Raw genomic sequence first — 24,264 nt, 5'->3', positions numbered from 1 at the left:
CCAGCCCCGAACTACGGATCCCGAGGGGCTCTTGGCGGCCCGACACGCCGTCAGTTTTAGCCAATCGGCTTCGGACAAGTAGGAGGGGAGGGAGACGCCGAGGCAGACAAGATGGCGGCGGCGGCTGCACAGGGCGGGAGGGCTGGTGGTGGAGGAGGCAGTAGTGGGGCTGGCGGTGGTTCCGGCTGCGGGACAGGCAGTGGCCGCAGCGGCTTGTTGGATAAGGTAAGGAGCCGCTTTTGGGGGGCAGCCGAGACCTTGGGGGGGCCCGGGAGGCAGCTATTCCACCTTCCCATCCCCGCCCCCCTTTTCTTCTATGGCTTTTCATCGGGTTGTCCCCTCCTGGCCCATCTTGGGAACCTTATGGACGCTTGTAGCATGATCTCCACAACTCGAACCACGGCTCTTTCCCTTCAGGTCTTCTTTCCTTCTTGGAAGTGTGCCTGGTCCTTAACGCTGGCCACCACAGCTTCTTGGGATAATTTGATTGTTCCCACATTTCAATGCAGCCATCGCTTTTCCTCGGAGGTGCTGGCGACCACAGTTGATGTGCCCATTTCATTGGGTAAACTGAAGCCCGAAGGAATGAAATCAGCTACTCGAAGTCAGTAGTCCCAAACTCCCCATCACGGTCACCACACTTGGGTGCTGCTGCAGGTTCTAAGTGCTCCTTGACCTTTTGCTTACTGAAGTTTCTAGGTGTTTTGTCACGATACCACTATTACTGAACTTCCCTTATTGGGATGACAGGAAACCTTTGAGATTTGTTTTTTCTCTCGCTTTCTTCACGCTCCCCCCTCTTTTTACCCCTCTGCCTGCCACTAATTGCAGCGAGTCGGATTTGTGAGTTTGCTGCATGCTCTAGGTTGCTTCTTCCCTCTCCGCCAATCCATTTTTTTTTTTTTAAAACTGCGGTACTAGCAACAAGGGCTTAAAAGAAAAAAGGGAAAACTGCCCCTCTGTTGGGCCTTCTTGCCTTTTGCAGAGCCTCTTGTTAGAAACCATTGCAAGGAGATCTAGGTCCTAGTACTGGTTCTTCCAATTAGCTGTGTGACCTTGAAATATGTTTGTTCTCCCTGTATTCCTTCATCTGTTAAATGAGGGACTTAGCCTAAAGTACTGTTAGTCCCTTCCAGTTCTCTCATTGTGGGGCCCTGGATCAGTTTGATGAGAAATATTAAGTATGGAGCTTTTAATATAGTAGATGGGATTTCTTGCTTTAATCAGAAACAGCTTTTGCTATACTTCCTTGTGCCTAACAGATGGTAGGTGCCTAAGAAATGAATATGTGGTCTTATTGAGGGGTTCAGATCCAGGGTTTTTTTGCTTCTGATTTTAGGTGTCGGTGGTTTTGAATCACATGGTTCTCACAGTCTTAACCATTTTTTTTTTTTTACTGTTTTTTATTTATTTATGAGAGAGAGAGACTGAGCGCAAGTGGGGGAGGAGCAGAGAGAAAGGGAGACACAAAATTCGAAGCAGGTTCCAGGCTGTGAGCTGTCCGTGCAGAGCCAAGGGCTTGAACTCACGAACTGTGAGATTGTGACCTGAGCCTAAGTTGTAGGCTCAACCAACTGAGCCACCCAGGCGCCCCAGTCTTAACCATTTTTAAGAGAGGGGAACATATTCTGGGAATTGGGATGGTAAGTTGCACCAAGACATGTGAGAGTGTTGGGAATTGATGGTCATTTTCATACACAAATCCTGCCTTTCTGCTGGTGAGCATCTCAACAACCTATGTGTATCCTGTCCCATTGAGTGCTTTTGTTTTCCCTCTGTTTAGATCATCACCAGCAAACATTATGGGTGGGTGTTCTGTTACAGTAACGATTACTGAAAAGTATGTGACATAATCACATGGGCAGAACCTGATTTGAGGATCATAAGATTTAGGCTTTCAGGTAGCTTTATTACTTTCACACTGTGTGAAGACTGGCAAGTCAGTTAACCTCACTAAGCTTACCTTTCTTTATCAAAATAATACAGTTTTGGGGAGAATCAAATGAGATGGTACACATGAATGGTCTCTTTGACCTATAGTGTCTAATACATATGTGCAATGGCAAAGGAAAAAAAATCAAGAATTCTACTCTCAGTACTCAGTGGGCATCTGGGTGGCTTAGTTAAGTGTCTGACTCTTGATTTCCATTCAGGTTATGATATAGTGGTTTGTAGGTTGGAGCCCCACATCAGGCTCTGTGCTGACTGTGTGGAGCCTGGATTCTTTCTCTCAAAATAAATAAACTTAAGAAAGTAACTCAGTATAGCTGACTATAGGACATGGAGGTACCCAATATAGTAAAAGTATTTGGTGTATTCAAATGTGTGCTTTTTACAAAAGTTCAAATGCAAGAGAGAATGATCCCTGAGATCTACTTGATAAGGGGGTGAGGGCCCCAGGGGAGGACTTCATTCATGTCTGAGAATGGAGCTAGGACCTTATTTTGAGAGAGGACAGCATACTAGGTAAGAATATCTTTGAGCAAATGCTGGTGCAGATGGTGCCTGATGTTTTGGGTAGTGAGTTGACTGGACTGTCGTAGGAGACCTGTAGTGACATGCAGGTAGAATCAGATTGAAGAGGAAATAGATTGCTGGAGTTAAGAGTAGGAAGCTGTAGAAGGTTTTTGAAACTATATAAAGTGGTTTTCGGAAAATTAGATAACTTGGTGAAGTAGAAATTAAGTCTTCTGATAAGGCCTTATCCCTAACTAGTGTATAGGGTTTATTTAAAAAGAAAGACAAGTTTGAGTTCTAGTGCAGCGTGTTAAAAGCCACATGGCCTTAAATAAGTTACATGGTACTACTGAATTTGAATTTCCTTATGTAAACAGTGTGGATTCCCATATGTATTATAGGCTTGTTGTTAATATTAAATTGTACAATATTGGTAAATGTTTTTGTTCATGGCTGTAAAAACAGAATGACCAGGTGATGAGAACCCAACTTGAGCAGCAGAAGAAGAGAAGAGGCCTCACAAAGGAGCACTTGGCAGAATTAACCAAGAAATGAGGGAGATACAGGAGAGAAAATAAGTCAAGATCTGTTGAGGTGCTTTTTCTCAGAAAACTTTATTTATTTATTTTACAAATAGTTTATTGTCAAATTAGTTTCCACATAACACCCAATGCTCATCCCCACGAGTGCCCTCCTCCATGCTCATCTCTCCCCTCCCCCCTACATCCGTCAGTTCTCAGTTTTTGTCAGCATTCAAGAGTCTCTCATGGTTTGCCTCTCTCCCTTTCCCCCACCATTTCCGCCCTTCTTCTCCCCCTTGTTCCTCAGTTAAGTTCCTCCTAATCCTCCTATACGTGCAAACATGTGATATTTGTCCTTCTCTGCCTGACTTATTTCACTCAGCATAACACCCTCAAGGTCCATCCATGTTGCTACACATGGCCAGATTTCATTGTTTCTCATTGCCATGTAGTATTCCATCGTATAGATAAACCACATCTTCTTGATCCATTCGTCCGTTGATGGACACTTAGGCTCTTTCCATGTTTTGGCTATTGTGGAGAGTGCTGCTATGAACATTGGGGTACATGTGCTCCTATGCCTCAGCATTTCTGTATCCCTTGGGTAAATTCCTAGCAGTGCTATTGCTGGGTCATAGGGGAGTTCTACTGTTAATTTTTTGAGGAACCTCCACACTGTTTTCCAGAGGGGCTGTACCAGTTTACATTCCCACCAACAGTGTAAGAGGGTGCCCGTTTCTCCACATCCTCACCAGCATCTCGTGTTCTCTGATTTGCTAATTTTAGCCACTCTGACTGGTGTGAGGTGGTATCTCAGTGTCAAGAAAACTTTACTTTAGCTTTATATCAGGTTGTTCCTCTGAATTCTCTAGCATTTATTCCACATGGGAATTAAACTATCACTTAATATGATCTACTGTTTTGTATTTTTCTACCAGTATGTATTTGTCCAGTTTCCCATGAAAGGTTCTTACAGTTCTCTGATGTGATCAACACAGAATAAATACAGCATTGAATTTAGCAGACAAAAAAGCCCTCAGATCTGCCCCCCTCTCATATCAGAAAATGCCTTAAAGATGGTGCCTCTAATTGTCTGAAAACTGAGGATACTATGGAAGAGAAACATGGAGAGAAATATTCTTAGTGGAGCAGGATCTGAATAGAGAAGTTTTTGCTCTGTGGGACTGAGAGGCTGTTTCCTTACAGCCTCTTTAATTTTATTTGTCTTGATTTTTTTTGAAAGGTTTTTATTTTTATTACCTGCAGCTGTAGTTTTACTTCCCATAAAGAAACGTAATAAAGAGACACAAATGTGCCTATAGCTTTCTCTAAGCAGATGTGAATTTCTGCTCCTATGAAACTGAGAACAAAGCAATTCTACTTTCCTGATCTTAAAAATAGGTATGCAAATTTTTCAACCTTTATCACAGAATAACTTAGATTATTGCAGTGAGATTTTTTGCCCAAAGTACATCAACACATTTTGTTCTGCATGGGAGGCTGTAAAGAAAAATTGCTTGCTTGTTTTAGCTATTAAAATTGATATATAGTATTAAACCATGCTTTCCAGAACTATGCCCAGATCCTTTTAGCCTTGTCCATAGATTTCTGTCTCCTGGCTGGATTTGTTTAGGCTTTTAAAATTATTTTGGCTATTAAACTGTTTTTTAGAAGCATATTCAGACCCTTTTAGCTTCATATCTGGATTTTTGTTTCCTGGCTGGACTGTTCATCCTGATTGTAAAGCACAGCTTTTATATCATAGTAGTTGAGAACACAGGCTCTGGAGCCAGGTTGTCTAGCTGGCTTTGAATCCTGGCTCTGCCACTTAGCAGATATGTATTCTTGGCAAGTTAGTAAATCTCTTTGTGTCTCAGTTTCCTCCTCTGTAAAGTGGGAATAATAATAAAAATGACCTTAAAAGGTGTCTGGCACTATATATATCTGGCACATAGTAAGCACTTAAAAAATATGTGTGTGTGTGTGTGTGTGTGTGTGTGTGTGTGGCTATATATATATAGCTGCTGCTAGCTAGTTGCTTACTCTGGGCTTCAGCTTCCGTAGATACATATATTTTCCTAACATGATATGAAGATCTCAGACTCCATCAGGGTTTTGGTTAAAAATGCAGGTTTCTGGACCTCATCCCGGACCTGAATCAGATTCTCTGAAGGTGGGACCTGGACAGCTTGCATGCTTTTACACATAGTTATTTATTTATTTATTTCCTCGACATTTTAATATTTTTTTTAAATGTTTAGTTATTTTTGAGAGAGAGAAACAACGCAAGCGGAAGGGGGCCAGAGAGAGAGGGAAACATGGAAACAGAAACAGGCTCCAGGCTCTGAGCTGTCACAGCACACAGCGCGACGTGGGGCTCGAACTGACCAGCTGTGAGATCATGACACAGCGCGACATGGGGCTCGAACTGACCAGCTGTGAGATCATGACCTGAGCTGAAGTCAGATGCTTAACCTACTGAGCCACCCAGGCGTCCCTCTACATTTTAGTAGTTACTTCTAGGTTGAGAACTACTATCTTAGATTACTTTTTAAATCCTTTCTGGTTCTGATATATTAAGAGTTTGTTTGTTTTGTTTCTACCTGTTCTGCTTAGTCAATAGTGGTTTCTCTAAAATGTTTATAATGAAGAGACATCACAGCTCATCTGTGACAGCCTCCTCATTTTACGGACATGGACACAGTTGAAGAGGGGAAAATGAAGCAACTTGCCCAAGCTGACACACTGAGTTGGTTACAATTCCAGAATCTGGCTTCCTAGTTCTTAATCTAGTGCTCTTACCTTACTTCTTAGTATGTGGCCTCTCATACTGGAGCAGGCCATATGCTAACTAGCAGTAGTGACAAAAGCATCTGTTTTGAGGTCAGAAGACCTAGGCTCAGGTCTTGGCTTTGTCACCCATCAACCATGTGTCCTAAGACAGGTCACGTATCCCCTTTTGCTGTGCTTCATGGTATCTTAGCTTGCCAGATTTCTGTTTGGCATGTTTGGACCCCGACCTACCTCTGACAAAGGAGATGAACAGTTTTATGGCATTGCTGTAATTGTGTGTGTGTGTGTGTGTGTTTAAAGAAACAAGGTGCTGGCTTTTTAACATTGTTTTGCAAACTAACTTTTATTTTTTAATTAAATGTATGTTTATTTTTGAGAAAGAAAGAGAAAAGAAAGAGCTCAAGCAGGGAAGGGGCAGAGAGACGGGGAGACAGAGAATCCTAAGCAGCCGCTGTGCTGGCAGCTCAAACCCACCAACCATGAGGTCATGACTTGAGCTGAAACCAGGAGTTGGATGCTTAACTGACTGAGTGACCCAGGTGCCTTCCAAGTGGAATTTTAATAACCTCTCAAAACCCATTATTTTTTACTTCATCAAAATTAAAAAATGCTTTTGTGTCAAAGGACACTATCAAGAAAGTGAAAAGGCAGTCCACAGAATGAGAGAAAATATTTTCAAATCATATTACTTATAAGGGTCTAGTATCTAGACTATGTAGAGAATTTTACAACTCAATAACAAAAAAGACAAACTAATTTTTAAAGTAATAAAGGATTTGAATGCCGTTTCTCCATACGAAGATACACAGATGACCAGTAAACACATGAAAAGATGCTCAGCATTATTTGTCATTAGAGAAATTGCAAACCAGAACCACAGTGAGATACCACTGGAATGGCTATAATAATAGTTTAAAAAAAGAAAAGAAAAATAACTATTGTTGATGAGGATGTAGAGAAATTGAAACCTTCCTCTATTTCTGGTGGGAATATAAAATGATGGAGCCACCTTGGAAAACAGTTATCAGATGTTATGATTTGTGAGTTCGAGCTGCATGGGCTCTGCACAAACAGCATGGGCTCTGCACAAACAGAGGGGATTCTATCCCTCCCTCTCTGCCCATTCCTTACCCGTGCGCCCGCCCACCCTCTCTCTCTCCCTCCCTTCCTCTCTCTCCCTCTCTCTCTCCTAATAAATATGTAAGAAAATGACTTTAAAAAACAAATTTGATTCTGTTGTTCCTCTCCTTTAAATATTCTCGATTGTTTGTCTCAGAATAAAGTCCAAGTCCCTTAACATAGACCCTAAGCAAGACTATCTAGGGTATACTCCCTCTGTTAAGTGTCTCATCTACTACTTTTCCTCCTTTGGAGCCTGTATACCCTTTCTAAACTGGGAGAGACCTTACAGAAAAGGGAGAGAAACAGTATTAGTTTTTCTTAGAGCCATACTCAGCTCTTTGTAAATCAGAGCAGAGTCCTTCTATTGGCACTACTCACTTGGTAGCCTTCATCTTTTCAGTGTGAATCAAGGAATCCTTTGAGCAGTACTGGCCTTTGTAAAGTTAAGGAACTTTATGAAGCAATCCATTGAGGTCTTTATCACTATATAACTTACTTCTGTTTTCACTGCTATTAAGATAAGAACATAGACGTGTTCATGCTGTTATTTTATACTCAGACAATTTTGCTTTGCTAGGCATGTGCTTAATGACCAAGGATTTTGTCCTTTTTTGCCTTTAAGGCCAGAAGATGCATGGAGAACAGGAAAAGCCTGTAATCCTCCAATCAGTTAAATCAAAAAATACCTTCTGGGGGCGCCTGGGTGGCTTAGTCGGTTAAGTGTCCGACTTTCGCTTAGGTCATGATCTCGCGGTTCGTGGGTTTGGGCCCCGCGTCGGGCTCTGTGCTGACAGCCAGCTCAGAGCCTGGAGCTTGTTTCAGAGTCTGTGACTCCCTCTCTCTCTGACCCTCCCCTGCTCACACTGTCTCTCTCTCTCTCTCCTAGAAATAAATAAAACATTAAAAAAATTTTTAAAAAAATACCTTCTGTACTATTTACATATTCTCAAGACCTGGATTCTGTTTAATATCCTTCTGAAGTCCTTAGAAACATGGAGTTCTTAATCGCGTATCTGCAGTGAAATATTTTTGTAGAAGTTTTTATTCATATTTGCAGCAGAGAATTGTAACTGAAATGAGTCTTTGTAATGTTTAGTCAAAGCCGTCAAATGCATATTTTTGGACACCTGGGTGATACAGTCTGATAAGCATCCATGTTCAAGTCATGATCTCATGGTTCATGGGTTCAAGCCCCACTTCTGGCTCTGTGCTGGTGGCACAGGGCCCGCTTGAGATTCTCTCTCTTTCTCTCTCTGCCCCTCTTCCACCCTCAAAATAAATACCCTTTTAAAAAAGTTTTAAAAGTGCATATTTTTAGAGGTGCCTGGGTGGCTCAGTCGGTTTAGCGTTCAACTTCGGCTCAGGTCATGATCTCATGGTTTGTGGGTTTGAGCCCTGTGTTGGGCTCTGTGCTGACAGCTAGCTCAGAGCCTGGAGCCTCCTTCAGACTCTGTGTCTCCCTCTCTCTCTGACCCTCCCCTGCCCACACGGTCTCTCTCTCTCTCTCAGAGATAAAGAAAACATTAAAAAAAATTTTTTTAAATAAAAATGCATATTTTCTGTGGGCTGGTTAGCTGTCTAGATCTGGCAGTAGGCATGCTGGTCCAATAAAGTGTTTTATCTCTTAGTGTGATTTCTTTAAAATGGGGCTTTTTGAGCTATATTTTCAGTTAAATTGCAGTTGGTTTTAAATGGAGGGAAGAGGAAAATTCAAAATCTATTCTGTGGGTTTTGTTGGCATATTTAAGATTAAAATAATTTTTCATTTTTTTTTTTATGTTAGCTATAACTTATTAGATAGGAATCAGGATACCCTATACGGCTATCATTTCAGGAGTTTATGTCTTGTTCTTTTGTTTTTGATGGCTAATAATTCCTTATACTTTGTGGGAAGCAGTATAGAATAATGACAAAGAGAATGGGTTTTGAAATCCTGAAAACTCTGTTGAGTCTGGCCTTACCACTTCCTGTCTGTCACTTTGGGCAAATTTCTGAAACCCTTACTGTTAATCTGTAAAAGAAGGATGTTAGTCAGTTTGAGTTGCTTTATCAAAAATACCATATAACTGGTAGCTTAAGCAACTGAAATATCTCCTGGTTTTGGAGGCTTGGAAGTCTGAGTTCAGGGTGCCGGCATGTTTGGGTTCTGATAAAGACCCTTCTATTGCTTGTGGATAGCCTTCTTGGATCCTCACATGGTGGCAAGNAAAAAAAAAAAAAAAAAAAAAAAAAAACCCAAAAAACAAAAACAACATTTAATCATTTTAGAGAGACTGGTGAGGGGGCAGAGAGAGGAGACAGAATCTGAAGTAGGCTCCAGGCTCTGAGCTGTCCGCACAGAGCCTGATGCAGGGCACAAACCCACGAACCATGAGATCATGACCTGAGCCAAAGTCATACACTTAACGGACTGAGCCACTTAGGTGCTTCTTGTGTCTTTTTGGGAGGATACTAATCCCTCTCATGAAGCCTCTACCCTCATGACCTAATTACTTCCCAAAGGCCCATCTCCTAATACTACTATGACATTGAGGTTAGAATTTCAACATCTGAACTGTGGGGGAGACACAAACATTTGTTCATAGCAGATGGTAATTATTCTTAATAGTGTTATCATAGGGATTAAAAGAGATGGTGTATATAAAACATTTAGCACAATACATAGGACACATTGTACATTCAGTAATATCTCTGGTTATACCTCCCTCAGATTCTGTGGATAAGAGCCAAGGGAGATTATTTCAGCCACGTATACATTTGTTAAATTTAAACTGGAAGTTAACATTTTAGAAATCTTTTCCTTCTTTTTTTCTTTCTAAGAGTTTAGACACCTTTTTAAGAAGTAGCTGTTGACACTGTATTATGTCCCTGACTCAGAATGTAAAAACATGTAGTCCCTGTTACCAAGTAAGGGAGATGTTATATAAATCTAGCTAACTGTGATGCAGTATATTAACTTTGCATAATTAATAGCAACAACAGTAGCTAATTTTTAATAACTACTTGTGTGTACCAAGCATTTTTCTGTTTTTTTAATTACAGTACTTAATCCTCATACTAATGTGTAAAATAGGTATTTTTGTCATCTGTATTTGACAATTGAGCAAACTAAAGCTGTAGAAAGATTAAATTATTTATGCTCACAAAAATAAACCAAAAAAAAAGATTAAATTATTTGCCCAATATCATCCATTAAATAGAAAAGTGAGAATTAAAACTCAAGTAGTCTGATTCCAAAACTGTAGCTTTTAACCACTATATTGTGCTCCTTTGCATAGTTAGGGCCACCTTATTAGGTGAAGAAAGAATGTATTTGCCTACATCTGCAGTCACTCTAAATTCAGTTAGGTTCTGGTTTGAAGTATAGTTATGTCTTTGAGAAGAAGGCCACAAACAGAGTCTGCCTTGGGGTTGAGTTCAGAGGTAAGGGCAAGTAAAAGTAAGTTTCTATCCCTGAAGATGGGACAGTTTTATGGTGAGCCATGTATTTGTATGTTGGCCCTAAGTAATTTAGTTGCCTGTCTCACTTACTGGCTGTGTGATGCTTATGTCCCTGAACTTTAGTTTTCTAATCTGCAGGACATTGGTTTCCAGATTGAGAATCTGCTTAATCAGTGGTACTAGCTGTTTAACAGTGGATGAGAAGTGACCTGCATAAGGGATATCATTCTGAAATTTTAGACACACAACATAAAGAACTTCCTGTAAGTTTTTCCAGAAGGGAAAGAGCATTGTATATGAAGAATCAGGAATCAGAACGGCTTCAGGAATCTCAGGAGTCCCATAACCTCTTGAGACAATGGAATAAAACTTTAAAATTTTTGAAGAGGAATCATTTCTCTTAATTGTGAGGGTAGAATAGATATGTAGTCTCAAAGTTTATTTCCCATGTGCATTTTTCAAGGAAGCCACTAGAGGACATGTTCACCAGGTCAAGGGAATAGTAAACCAAGAAAAGAGTAAGACACAGTATCTAAGAAAAAGGAGTCCAGCCCAAGAGTATGGGAACCCCCAGGGTGGTAGCAAAGGGAAATTCCAGGGTGACAGCTATCCAGCAAGCCTAGAAAGCAGTCCTCACAGATCAAAGCAGGTCAGGAGGCTCTAAAACCGATTATTCCAAAAAGATGAAATTCAAGAGTGCTGAATACTTTCACACATATTGACAAGAAATTATTTATTTATTTATTTTTTACAAATAGTTTATTGTCAAGTTGGTTTCCATATAACACCCAGTGCTCATCCCCACAAGTGCCCTCCTTCATGCCTATCTCTCCCCTCCCCGTCCCCGCACCCATCAGTCCTCAGTTTGTTCTCAGCATTCAAGAGTCTCTCATGGTTTGCCTCTCTCCTCCTCCCCCACTATTTCCCCCCTTCTTCTCCCCCACGGTCCTCCGTTAAGTTCCTCCTAATCCTCCTATACGTGCAAACATATGGTATTTGTCCTTCTCTGCCTGACTTATTTCACTCAGCATAACACCCTCAAGGTCCATCCATGTTGCTACACATGGCCAGATTTCATTTTTTCTCATTGCCATGTAGTATTCCATGGTATAGAGAAACCACATCTTCTTGATCCATTCGTCCGTTGATGGACACTTAGGCTCTTTCCATGTTTTGGCTATTGTTGAGAGTGCTGCTATGAACCTTGGGGTACGTGTGCTCCTATGCCTCAGCACTCCTGTATCCCTTGGGTAAATTCCTAGCAGTGCTATTGCTGGGTCATAGGGGAGTTCTATTGTTAGTTTCCTGAGGAACCTCCACACTGTTTTCCAGAGGGGCTGCACCAGTTTACATTCCCACCAACAGTGTAGGAGGGTGCCCGTTTCTCCACATCCTCACCAGCATCTAGAGTTTTCTGATTTGCTAATTTTAGCCACTCTGACTGCTGTGAGGTGGTATCTCAGTGTGGTTTTGATTTGTATTTCCCTGATGAGGAGGGAGGCTGAGCATCGTTTCATGTGTCTGTTGGCCATCTGGATCATATTGACAGGAAATTTAAATGGGAGAGAATTCGAAATATCACTATACTGGTGATAAATACATTGATTGAGAACAACAACCAAAACAACGGTAGCACCAAGGAAAACAAAAAGCTATGAAGAAAGAAAAAGTAATCCTAGTATAATACATGACTCATCTGTGAATAGCATTTATGGTTATAAGGTACAGTTCAAATAATCTAGCCAAAATTAAGGTCTAAGACCAAACCACTAGTGATCTACTATGATTGTATTAAAAAGATGGTGGGGGAGGGAGGAGCAGGAAAAGTTAATGCGATTGTGGCAGGGGATGAAATGGCTCACTTTCTTCTCTTTTTGTGAGAAGTCAATAGATTGAATGCCAAAAACTGAAAATTAAGAAATAAGAATGTAAACATTTTTTACAGAGATAAGTATTTTAAAAAATCAGCCAAAAGGGGATAAAAGTAGTGTCAGAGGAGTGGAATTGACAATAGCAATGATCTTAAAGTTGATGCCAGTGATTGTTGATTTGGCTCAGTTTACCTGTTTCTATACTATGCAGGAGGGAAAGAGGAATTATGTGAAGTCACAGCATTGCTGAATCTTAATTGGCAATACTGCCTGTATCAGGGATCCCTAAGTCTACTTGTTAGAGTGATTCACTGGAAGGACTCACAGGACTGAATGCATAATTTTACCAGTTGAAGGGGAATATAGGATATTGTTTAACCAGTCCCCTGAAATTGAGTACTTGGGTTACTTTTTGCTGTTATAAACGCTGCTGCAGTAAGTAGTCTTGTATATTATTTCCTGTGTGTGTAGATATGGACAAATTCCTGGAAGTGGAATCCAAGGTGCTAAATTGCCTTAGTAGGTGTTACACTGTTTTGAATTTCTACCAGCAATGTGTGAGATAGTCACTTGCTTCTAACTAGCACAGTAAAGGAAAACCTTTCTGAAGCTTTGTAGATAAGAGAAATTGAAATAGGGTTTGCCCAAAGTCCTATAACTAACTGATAATAGGACTTGATTTTTAATTCAAAATGTTCCTTCCATCAGACTACACTGGATTTGCGGTTTTCCTACATTTAAGACATACTGGTAAAATATAAAAGTTGTTAGCTGATGAAGATGTATTAAAAGAGACCTTCCTCATCTTGTTAGTGTCCGAAAGTCCACGGATGTATATTGTCTGAGTTTTCTGGTCACAGAATGAAAGGATGAGCAGTGGAATTCTTCCCTGTTCCCACATTTGGGTAAAATGGGAATGGGATATGTGAGTTCAAACTGTAGTCTCTGTAGCCCATGTAAGTGTTCTGGTTTGAGGCTTGCAGATGGAGCTTTCCAGCACAGAGACTGGCAACATCATATCAGTACCACCGGATCCTAGTGACCTAGTCTTCTTCAATTTCATTTTTAAGTGTTTTGTCTTTTAGCTGTCTAACATCCAAGGATGAAGAGTAAATGTTATGTGTACTTGAAGATGTTCCTCTTAAATACAAACTACAAGCAAATAAATTTGAAAGATCTAATTGGCTTGATTAGTTGATTCATGAGTCAGGCAGCATCCCATCTTGTGGGTAGAGGGAAGCTGCAAAAGGCTACAGAAACCAAGAGTTTTAAAGTGAGAGAGGGAGTGGGAAAAAGGAAATTATTAGCAAATAATTTTAGTTTTAAGCAAGCTCGCACTAAAGACAGTCGAAGGAGCCTATCAGTAAATTTCCTAATGTTGACCAGGAAATTCTTGTGTTGACTGGATATATTTCTGGAGAGTTGAAACTGCAGTTAGGTTAGGTACTAGGTCTTAGTTTACTGACTTGAGTCTTTAACTAAAGTGACACTGTTGGGGCCTGTGTTGATTTTTAAACACTTAAGGAAGTAGTTCTTCTACTTTCAGTAAGATGCCATGCCTCTTGATGCACAACTTTTCTGTTTTACAGTGGAAAATTGATGATAAGCCTGTAAAAATTGACAAATGGGATGGATCAGCTGTGAAGAATTCTTTGGATGATTCTGCCAAAAAGGTATTTTCTTTTTTTTTTTTTTTTTAACATTTTTATTTTTGAGAGAGAGGGAGACAGAGTCCAAGTAGGGGAGGGACAGAGAGAGAGAGAGACACGGAATCCAAAGCAGGCTCTGGGCTCTGAGTTGTCAGCACAGAGCCCACCATGGGGCTTGAACTCACAGACCGCGAGATCATGACCTGAGCCAAAGCTGGATGTTTAACCAACTGAGCCACCCAGGGACGCCCAAAAGGTATTTTCTGAGGTGGGAGTCTGTTAGTATATCTACTGCTTATGGCACATCTACAGATCTTTTTCATCTGCAACTTGGAATGACCATAGTTTTGAGTTGTAGGAATTGAGCCATAAAGCAGTTTCTAAATTCCTTACATTATATGTAGGGAATATGTGTTAAAATGTTAGCTACTTCAAGTTTCTGTCAAATTCTCTAATTTTTGAATTGCAGAAAGCTGGTAGTCTATTGTTTTTTAATTTAATTAGCCTAGAGCCAACAGAGTTAAGGAGAATATAGAATATTAATTCATTATTGGTCATCTCTATAGTTTAAAAGGGAAGAGAAACTTTTTCCTCATTTTGGGGAAAAAAGTTGAGGATTAAAAAAAAATGTATGAGAAGTTAATGAGCCTTTTCCTCTGGGATCATTGTGAACAGCTTGAGTCTTTTTTTGCTTAGAGTGGTGAAATCCTGATTGGAGAGAACTACTTCGTAATTTATATGATCCTTAACATAACTTTTACATAGAAATCAAGACTAAAAAACAGGTACTAGGAAGGAAGCAATTCTTTAAGCTTGATTCCTTGTTCTTTTAACTAGGTACTTCTGGAAAAGTACAAGTATGTGGAGAATTTTGGTCTGATTGACGGTCGCCTCACCATCTGTACCATCTCCTGTTTCTTTGCCATAGTGGCTTTGATCTGGGATTATATGCACCCATTTCCAGAATCTAAGCCTGTTTTGGCTTTGTGTGTCGTATCATATCCTTCATTTATGTTCAGGTTTGTACTCTAGTGACTGTTTATTAAAATCTCTACTGATCATCCTCCCCGCTCCCTACAAAAAATAAATTCTGGGGCCTGCTAGTGTTAGAATTTAACATTATGAGCCATGGGCATCTGTGATTGTAGGTAGTAATTATCATTGTTATTTTAGATTTAATGTGGTTATTTTATCTTTAATTCTGTTTAGTTATTAATATAGAGGTCATTATAATCCATGTGTGAGTGCCTAATAGCAAAACACACATTATAGTGAGACCCAGTTCTTCTCATTTCTAGCCTGCTGCATTCCCATTAGACCCAGTCTGCTCTAAGACACTCATTCCAGGATATTAGGGAAAGATCAAATTTTGGAGATTCAGGTTTCCTTGAAGCTGAAGGGCTGGACTGGGAGTTAGTGAGCATGAGTAGAGGGGTGGCTTGTATTACAGTGGAATTAAATCCTATTCTGGAGTTGGAGGACCTAGGTTTGAAATGCAAGTTGTTTTGTGATCTTGGGCTAAAAAGAACTTAACTTACTGGAGTCTGTTTGAATGCTGATCAGTTACATATATGGGCAATACATATTCAGAATTATAAAGATTTTTTTGGGGAGGTGGGGAGAGAGAACAAGTGAACTCATGCTTGTGTGCATGGAAGCCGGAGAGGGGCAGTAAAAGAAGGAGAGAGGGAAACTTAAGCAGGCTCCACGCCCAGCGGAGAGCCTACTGTGGGGCTTAAACTCATGACTGTGAGATCATAACCTGAGCTGAAGTCAAGAGGCAGATGCTTAACCAACTAAGCGACCCAGGTGTCTCTGAAATATTTCTAAAAAAAAAATGTACTTTGGGAATTTTTCTTACAGCAAGCCATTTAATAAAGTAGGCCCTGATTAAAAATGGTATTATCAAAATTGATCCCAAATCATAGTCCCAGAATTGGCACCTTGACTTCTTTTTTTTTTTTTATTTTTGAGAGAGAGAAAAAGAGCGTGAGCAGGGGAGGTTCAGAGAAAGAGGGAGACACAGAATCCAAAGACAGGCTTCAGGCTGTGAGCTGTCAGCACAGAGCCTGATGTGGGGCTCAAACCCACAAACCATGAGATGACCTGAGCCGAAGCCAGATGCTCAATCAACTGAGCCACCCAGGTGCCCCGGCACCTTGACTTCTTACAGTAATCAGATAAATCATCCCAGTGTGAATTTTTTCACCATTAAGGTAGTTCCAGAGAATATGCTATAGGTTCTGGAGACAGTCCCCAAAGGAATTCCAAAAGAGGTTTAAACAATGAAAACAACATTAGTATAAATATATGACCTCCCAAGAGAACTACCATGATGAAATTTCATTTGTTGGTGTTTAAAGCAAATGTGATCTTGTTATTTTTATAATCATGTCAGTTCTATATATATATTGGTAGTGACTTCTCTGTGCTTGATAACTAAATACATATGTATATATAAATACATATATATATAAAACATTAGGATGAAAATGAAATAGCTAAATTTTCAGTGTTTCGCAGCAAGATAAAACTGTCTTCTAGGACTATTCATTATGAAAGTTGTCATAGCCCTTGTCAGTTTATTTCTTTTGTCTGTGTGTGTGTGTGTTTTCCTTAACTTTATCTGAACCTATTTTGTGATGATGGGAATCCTGACCATTTATACCTCATATAAGGAGAAGAGCATCTTTCTTGTGGCCCACAGGAAAGATCCTACAGGAATGGATCCTGATGATATTTGGCAACTGTCCTCCAGTCTCAAAAGGTACGACTATCTTCACAGACCCTTAAATTCTGCTGTTGGATTCTCTCTGGGAGTTGAGTCATTTTCAACAACAGACTATTTTATTGTATGCTTTCTCCATGCAGATCATAGTGCTAGTCATGCAAAATGAAGAAAGGGATATGCATGGTCTACAAGGTTTTTCCTAGCATTGTATGTCTGAGGTTGTATTATCACAGAAGTGCTCTGAAGATACACTGTGTGGAAGAAAGTACTTTGATAGAAAGATGAAGAATGAGTCTCTTTCCTGTGGCCAGTAAACAGAGCCAATTAGAATGTAGAACTAAGAATGCCAGAGGTGTGAAGTGAATTATCTTTAAGAGACCCATATAGCTTCTATGATCTGTGATCTTGACTGCAGTCTGTGCAATCAGAAATTTTTGCAGCAATGCACTGGGCAATTCAGAGAATCACCTTTCCATGTTCCTGACCAGCCATGGGTATAACTTTGTACAGCTGACACCTGAGGTCTTTTTAGGTATCCAGAGCTGAGTTTAAGTTCCAGCTCCTCTCTTTCTAGGTATGTGACTTTTGGTATATCATGTAAACTATTTGAGCTTTAGTCAAAATTGGATCAAGAATGACTCAGAATTGTTGGAAAGATACCAGCTGGTATATATACGAAGTATAAAAATAGCAAACGTTGGTGGAGCATTAACCATATACTGCATATTGTGCCAAGTGCATTATCTCATTTAAATCTTAGAACCACCCATTTTATAGGTAAGAACACAGACCCAAAGTGTTTAATTCCTAGAGCCCAAAAGTGAATTCCAGCAGTATTCTAGCCCACATCTGAGCCCAGAGCTCACGCTTTTAGTCACTATCCTAAAACCACATGGGACAGTTCTAGCACATAGTAGGCTATCAAATTATGAGCACAGTTATTCACATATATGAAGATAAGCATAACACCAATGCCAAACAGCCTTCATTACCAGCTTGTGCAGGTGCCTTTTAGGAGGAGCAGAACGCCATTCTGATGTTCCAGCTGGGTTCTCTTCCTGGCAGGGCTCCCAGCTGCCCCTTGACCCAGCCATCATAAATCTATCCCTTGTGCCAGGCCCCTAAAACAGTTGTAGAATTCTAGACCCTAGCAGTGTCTTGATTTCATTATTTTCATTCACCCATTTCATTTCATGCATACATACATTCATACACAGTGAATTTCTTTGACAGCTTTATTGAGATACAGTTCACATACCATACAGTTCACACATTTAAGTGTACAGGTCATTGGTTTCTGGTATGTTTTTACATATTGCAACTATCACCACAGCTAACTTTAGAGCATTTTTATCATCTCAAAAAGAAACCCTCTACCCTTTAGCTATCCACCCCCCACCCCTCCCCAAATTCCTTCAGCCTTCAGTCACCATTAATCTACTTTCTGTCTCTATAGATTTCTCTATTTCTGATGTTTCATGTGAGTGGAATCATATATGCTCTTTTGTGACTGGCTTCTTTCACTTGGCATTATGTTTCCAAGATTCACCCATGATGTAGCATGTATCAATATTCCTTTCTTTGCCAAATATTCCGTTACATGGCTACACCACATTTTGTTTATCCATTTATCAGTGGATGGACATTTGAGTCGTTTCCACCTTTTAGCTGTTATGAATAATGTTGCTATAAACAGTTCACCTACAAGTTTTTGTGGGGACATAACATTTTTATTCCTCAGGTAACGTACCTAAGAGAGGAATTGTTGTGTCATTACAGTAACTCTTTTAACTGCTTGAGGAATTGCCAGACAGTTTTCTGTAAGAGCTGCACCACTTTCAATCCCACTAGCAGTGCACAAGGGTTCTGGTTTTTTCCAGGTTCTCCGCTGATTTTTACCAGCTGCCACATTATTCTTGCCTGTGGTGAGGAAGTATGCCACCTCTGTTCCTTCTCATTGCACTTAAATATAGACTCTCTTCTCTTCCTTGAAGATAGCTCCTGGCTCATTGACACTCTCTCTAACATAGCTTCTTTGGAAGTATCGGTGATTTCATTATCCAAATAGTTGATGATTCTGTTCTCTGGCCTCTCCTCTGATGATCTTGTTTTCTACCATGTCTTACACACTTATTTCCCTGGACATATCCTAAACCTTGCTGATACTGGTAACTAATTACCTTCATAGTTTCAATTTCGGTATCCCACTCTATGACCATTGCTTCTTATTTTTCAGTTCTCTTGTCCAGGTGGTTCTTCGGCCTCACTGGCATCTCTAATCCATCGAGCCTCCCACGTTTTCACTGTCCCTTTTGTCCCTCATTGTCTTACTTCCTCCTTACCCATCTTTGATTCCATGGCATTTCTGTAGTCCCGTTACTCTCACTGTCCTAAAGCGTCTTTCATACCTTCTCCTTTGTCTTCAAATCTATCCTTCTCTCCCATATTTACTCTGCTTCTTTTGTTGCTGAGAAGATCAAAGCAGTCAGAAGTCTCTCGTCATTACCTGCTTGTGGTACCTATCAGTCTGTTTCTTCCTAGGTTCCCATCTAAAACCACCTCTCCATTTGTCCACTAGGTTCTCTCCCTTCTTATTTACTTGATGTTTCCCTCTCTGCTGGGTCATATCTTATGGCATACAAACACGCTGTAATTTCTTCCAACTAAAAGAAAGTGGTTTTGTTCTCCTTATTCTCCTCACATGATCTTTTTATTTCTCTGCTCTCCATTTCTTCTCTCTGTATCTCTTGGATCTGTTTGTCTTTATTTTCTCTTTCCTCCTCATATTCAACCAACATTTGACAGTGAATCGCTCTCTCCTTGTTACACTTGTTTTTTAAACTAGGCTTCTAGGATACTATAATCTCCTAATTTTCTTATTACCTTAATATCTGCCTTTTTAGTCTACTTTATGATTCTTCAGCATTTGAAGAACAGCTCTAAATTTGAAATGCCACTAGTGCTTGTTCCTAGCACTTCTTCTCTGTCTATAGTCTCTAAGTATAATATATGTAGACTTTGAAGACTTTAAATACCATCTTTATGATAAAGATCTCTAAATCTAGATCTCTGTCCTGAACTCCACTTTTGTTTGACATTGGATCCTATTTAGCATTTCAAAATTAACATATTCAAAACCTAACCTAACCCCGCTATCCTTCATCCAAACCTGTTCTACCCCCAGTTTTCCCATCCCAATAAATGGCACTTCCATCCTCCTACTTACTTTGGCCAATACTCAGTCATTTTGACTCCTCTCTCAGTCTTTGCAGTAGTCTGTCAGCAAATCGTGTCAGCTCTGTCTTCTAAATATATTTAGTCTGATCATTTGCCATCGCTACTGCTACCCGCATCTCTCAGTTAGGTCACTGTAATAATGTCCTCATGGACCTCCACAGCTGCTCTCCCTGCTCAGTCTATTTCCAGTACAACAGGCAGAGTGATCTTTTTAGAACATAAGGCACATCAACTCAGTCCTCCGTTCAAAACCCTGTCACTCTGAAAAAAAATCTAAACTCCTAAGCCCAGCTTAGAAGTCTGTACTCATCTATTCTCTACACCCCACACACATATGTGCACACACCCCTTATTTCTCTCAGCTCTCCTCTCATTCTATTGTGTTCTTCAGACATTCCAGGCGTGTTTTTGCCTAGGGCTATTGCATTTGCTGCTTCCTTGCTTGGATTATTCTTTTTCCAGATAGCTTGTTCTTCCTTCTTTAGGGCTCTGCTTAAATATCTGCTTAGTGGACCCTTTTCCTGCCTACTATATTTAAAAGGACGTATTTTTTTGTTTTATTGTTGGTTCTTTCATATACACCAAAGTAAAAATCCCAAAAGGCACAGCTTTGTCTGTTGTGTTCACTGCTGCATATTTTTAGCATCTGAAACTGCCTGACGTGTAGTTGGTCTGAATAAATATTATGTAATTATTATATAATAACATTTATATTTTCCTGGAAATATGTTAGATATAATTGTTATATTATGTAATTATATGTAAGTTATATAACATGTAGTAATAAAATATTAATGGGTAGTTATTTCTAAAGTGCATCAGATCACAACTCATCAGGTCATGTCCTACCATCAAAGTCATGGAACTGCCAGTAGAACTGGGCCTCAGAGTCCTCAAATTACTGTGAAATCAACTAACAGTAGTTGGCTGGAGTTTGAGAAAAATTTTGAGGTGTTGAAAATACTTTAAAGACCTTGACTCATAGCTATTTAGGTTGGGAATAACTGGCTAGCCAAGTTTTTTTGTTTGTTTATTTTATTTTATTTTTTTAGTGTGGTTGACACATGGTGTTCTATTAATTTCAGGTGTACAGCATAGTGATTCAACAGCTCTGTAGGTAGTTCACCACAAATGCAGCTGCCATCTGTCACCATGCAGTGCTGTCACATTATATTGACTATAATCCCTCTCCTGTGCCTTTTGTCCCTGTTACTTATTCCTTAACTGGAAGCCTGTTTCTCCCACACCCCTTCGCCTATTTTGCCCATCACCCCAGCTACATCCCCTCTGGCAACCATTAGATTTTTTCCTCTGTATTTATAGGTCTGATTCTGCTTTTTGTTTGTTTATTCATTTGTTTTGTTTAGATTCCACTATAAGTGACATGATGTATTTGTCTTTCTCTTTTTTCATTTAGCATAATACCCATAAAATCCATATTGTCTGTCTCAAATGACAGGATCTCATCCCTTTTTTTGTGACTTTCTTATCCATTTATTAATATACACTTGGGCTGCTTCCATATCTTGGGTCTTCTAAATAATGTTGCAATAAATATAGGGCTGTTTCAAATTAGTGCTTTCATTTTGGAGGAGGAGGGTAAATACCAAGTAGTGGAATTACTAGATCGTATGATAATTCTATTTTTAATTTTTGGAGGAATTTTATACTGTTTTCCACAGTGGCAACACCAATTTACATTCCCACCAATAGTCCACAAGTGTTATTTTTTCTTCATATCCTTACCAAGAGTTGTTATTTCTTAGACAATAATTTGTTGAGCTATGATTTTTTGAGCACTGGTTAATAATAGGTATTGTTATAACCATGACAGTGATCTTGAAAACTATGTGGTAGTTTTCCAATTTTAAACATGGAGAAACACGCTTCTTCAGTGGAAGAACAAAGCAGTTCCTTCCTCTAAAGATAATAACAGCTTGACAATCTGCTGAATGTGCCCTAATTAAATGGAGACAGAAACAAACAGGTCATGGTCAGGGGAGGAACTCAGCCTGCCAGAGGTTGATTTTTATTAACACTTTGAATGGGTGGATATAGCAAAGGCCTTCAAGGTACCTTAAGGTATAAGGAAGGAATCTCTGGAATTCATGTAGTAAAAGATATCCTCTGGCCTGGAATAAGGGTAGAATCTGGAACTAGATTGAATATAGGGAATAAGCACCAAGCAGCCTGGAATTGGTGAACATCAATGAAACCATGAGTTCTTCATTTAATCATAAAAATTTGATTGTTGGTATACCAAGTGCCAACCTAAGAACAGAAAACAAAAAGACAGAATTCTTGTCCTTAAGAATCTCTGTGTTTAATGAAGAGCACGGACAGATACACAAACATCATTTCAGTAGATAATTTCATTGACTGCATGGGAGACTGTCATTAGACCTGGCATCTGATAGGTGCTTAGTGTTTGAGTTGATAATTGATGGTCCAGTGTATGACAAAGGTGAGACATCTGACCCAGTTTGGGAAGGCTTTCCCAGAAAACTTTATGCCCTAATGTTAACAAATGGGAACTAGTCTGGTGAGATTGGAGAGAAATGTCTACTAGGAAGATCCTTCTAGCGTAATAAATGGAAAGTAAGAGGAGATGGTCCATATCACAGTCTATGACAAGGTAAAGATGGTGCACAGTAAATAAGGCAGATACCAATGGATCAGAACTTGTATCTTGAAGGCAATTAGGAACCCCTGGATTTTTTTTTTTTTTTCAAGATCTGTGTGTGTGACCTACACACAGCGCCAGTAGCCAGCTCAGTCATTTCTTCAAAACAGTTGATACTCTAGTGTTACGAGTTGAATCTCTATGTTTGGTTTTTGATTTATTATCTTTGCTTAGGTTTGATGACAAATACACTCTGAAGTTGACCTTCATCAGTGGAAGAACAAAGCAGCAGCGAGAGGCTGAGTTCACCAAGTCCATTGCTAAGTTTTTTGACCACAGCGGGACACTGGTCATGGATGCATACGAGCCTGAAATATCCAGGCTCCACGACAGTCTTGCCACAGAAAGAAAAATAAAATAGCCAATTCTAAAAGTAGCCGTCTTTCTGCTGGATTATGCTGAATTTCGGGGTGAGGGAGAAGGAAACAGAGAACTTAAAATGGATAAAGTAAGATATGTTAAAAATGTCCCTGTTTTGTCCTGAAATTTTAGTCCATTCTGGATCAATAGGATTTTTCTAGTTCAGATATGAGAAGTTGTAGCTCTGATATCTAGCTTTAGCCTACTAGGTCTGCTGATTGTGTTGTTTTGATTTGCTTTTCTGGAAAAGCATTTTTTGCTAGCAGCCATACAGACTTCCTTCCTACCCAGCAGTACTTTATATCGTATAGCTTTGTGCCATGCAGCATTTGAAGACTCAATTTTTAAAATTGTTAACCTATTGCTGACTTTATTGTGTTAATTCCTGTTTCAACAGCTATTTCTCTTACTTCAGGATACAACTTCTTGTGTATGACAGCTTTCCTTCACACCATTTTTGTGGGTGTGTATATATCTGACTTGGGGGAGAATTGGAAAAAAAAAACAACACAGCTTTTTAATTTGTTTAAAACAGACCTTCTGCCTGTTACATTTTGTGCTTTTAACCAATTAAAGAAGCCAGTGGCATTTTTAGTTTTATATTGTCTATGTTTTCCACTAGTAAATACCTGTTGATTTGTTTGTGTCCTTTATTAACTGCCATTTTCTAAAATTTTTTTCAATAAAAGGAAAGAAGATGTGAAAAAAATGGAGTCATAGTCTTGATGGAAGGAACGAACAGAGCAGCAAGTGTTAACAGGCTTACTGCTATAGGTTCCTTTTGTTTTCTAGGCGGTTTTACTAGTCAGAAACCTGTGCAAACCTGTTGGTGAGGAACTGCTAGCTTTCCAGGGATAACAGTAATGACACTCAATACTTTGTGCCCAGCCAGTATTCCAAGTATTTGACATGTATTAACTCTCCAATGCTCACAGCAGTCCTAAGAAATAGGGACTGTTACTATCCCCATTTTATAGATGATTAAACTGAGGCACAGAAATTGAATACTTTGTCATACAGCTAGTATTAGAGTTGGGATTTAAACCTGGTTTGTCTGGCTCCACAGTTGTGAGGTGGCATCTTTTCCAGTGTTTTCCCAGTATGGTCAGAGAAAGACTGAGCACTTGTCCAAATCCTGTGACCTATAGGAATATTGTTCCTCTGGCTTACAAAAGTACAATTCCAGCTGAGCCTAGTACTTAAAACTATTTCAGTTTATAAGAAATTACGCTTATTACATTTTCCTATGGGAATGTTGTCCTGTCTAGTGCCACACAATGGGGATTATGGAACATAACTGGATAGGGAGCTGAAGCCTTGGATTCTATACTCTTTACTCTTATAAACCTTGGGTAAGTAATGTAATTCTCTGAGCTTCTAGTTTCCTTTTTTCTTTTAA

General features: G+C 39.6%; 1 protein-coding gene across 1 annotated transcript; it reads left to right on the top strand.

Moving 5' to 3' along the window:
* Window positions 1-93: 93 nt before the first annotated feature.
* SPCS2 (signal peptidase complex subunit 2) lies at window positions 94-23,465 on the top strand. Its single transcript, XM_077776497.1, has 5 exons — window positions 94-225; window positions 13,795-13,878; window positions 14,692-14,852; window positions 16,487-16,621; window positions 22,680-23,465. Exons 1-5 carry the CDS (start codon window positions 112-114, stop codon window positions 22,864-22,866), a joined length of 681 nt encoding a protein of 226 aa, XP_077632623.1. The 5' UTR covers window positions 94-111; the 3' UTR covers window positions 22,867-23,465.
* Window positions 23,466-24,264: the final 799 nt, after the last annotated feature.

This window comes from Crocuta crocuta, unplaced genomic scaffold (genome assembly GCF_008692635.1).
Source record: "Crocuta crocuta isolate KB4526 unplaced genomic scaffold, BGI_CrCroc_1.0 scaffold271, whole genome shotgun sequence".
In the NCBI taxonomy this organism is placed as follows: domain Eukaryota; kingdom Metazoa; phylum Chordata; class Mammalia; order Carnivora; family Hyaenidae; genus Crocuta; species Crocuta crocuta.
This window is presented reverse-complemented; position numbering and strand designations above follow the sequence as displayed.

Coding starts and splice junctions, on each gene's coding strand:
- SPCS2 (XM_077776497.1), top strand. CDS start 112: ATGGCGGCGGCGGCTGCACAGGGCGGGAGGGCTGGTGGTGGAGGAGGC. Junction 226..13,794: donor GCAGCGGCTTGTTGGATAAG/GTAAGGAGCCGC, acceptor TCTGTTTTACAG/TGGAAAATTGATGATAAGCC. Junction 16,622..22,679: donor CTGTCCTCCAGTCTCAAAAG/GTACGACTATCT, acceptor ATCTTTGCTTAG/GTTTGATGACAAATACACTC.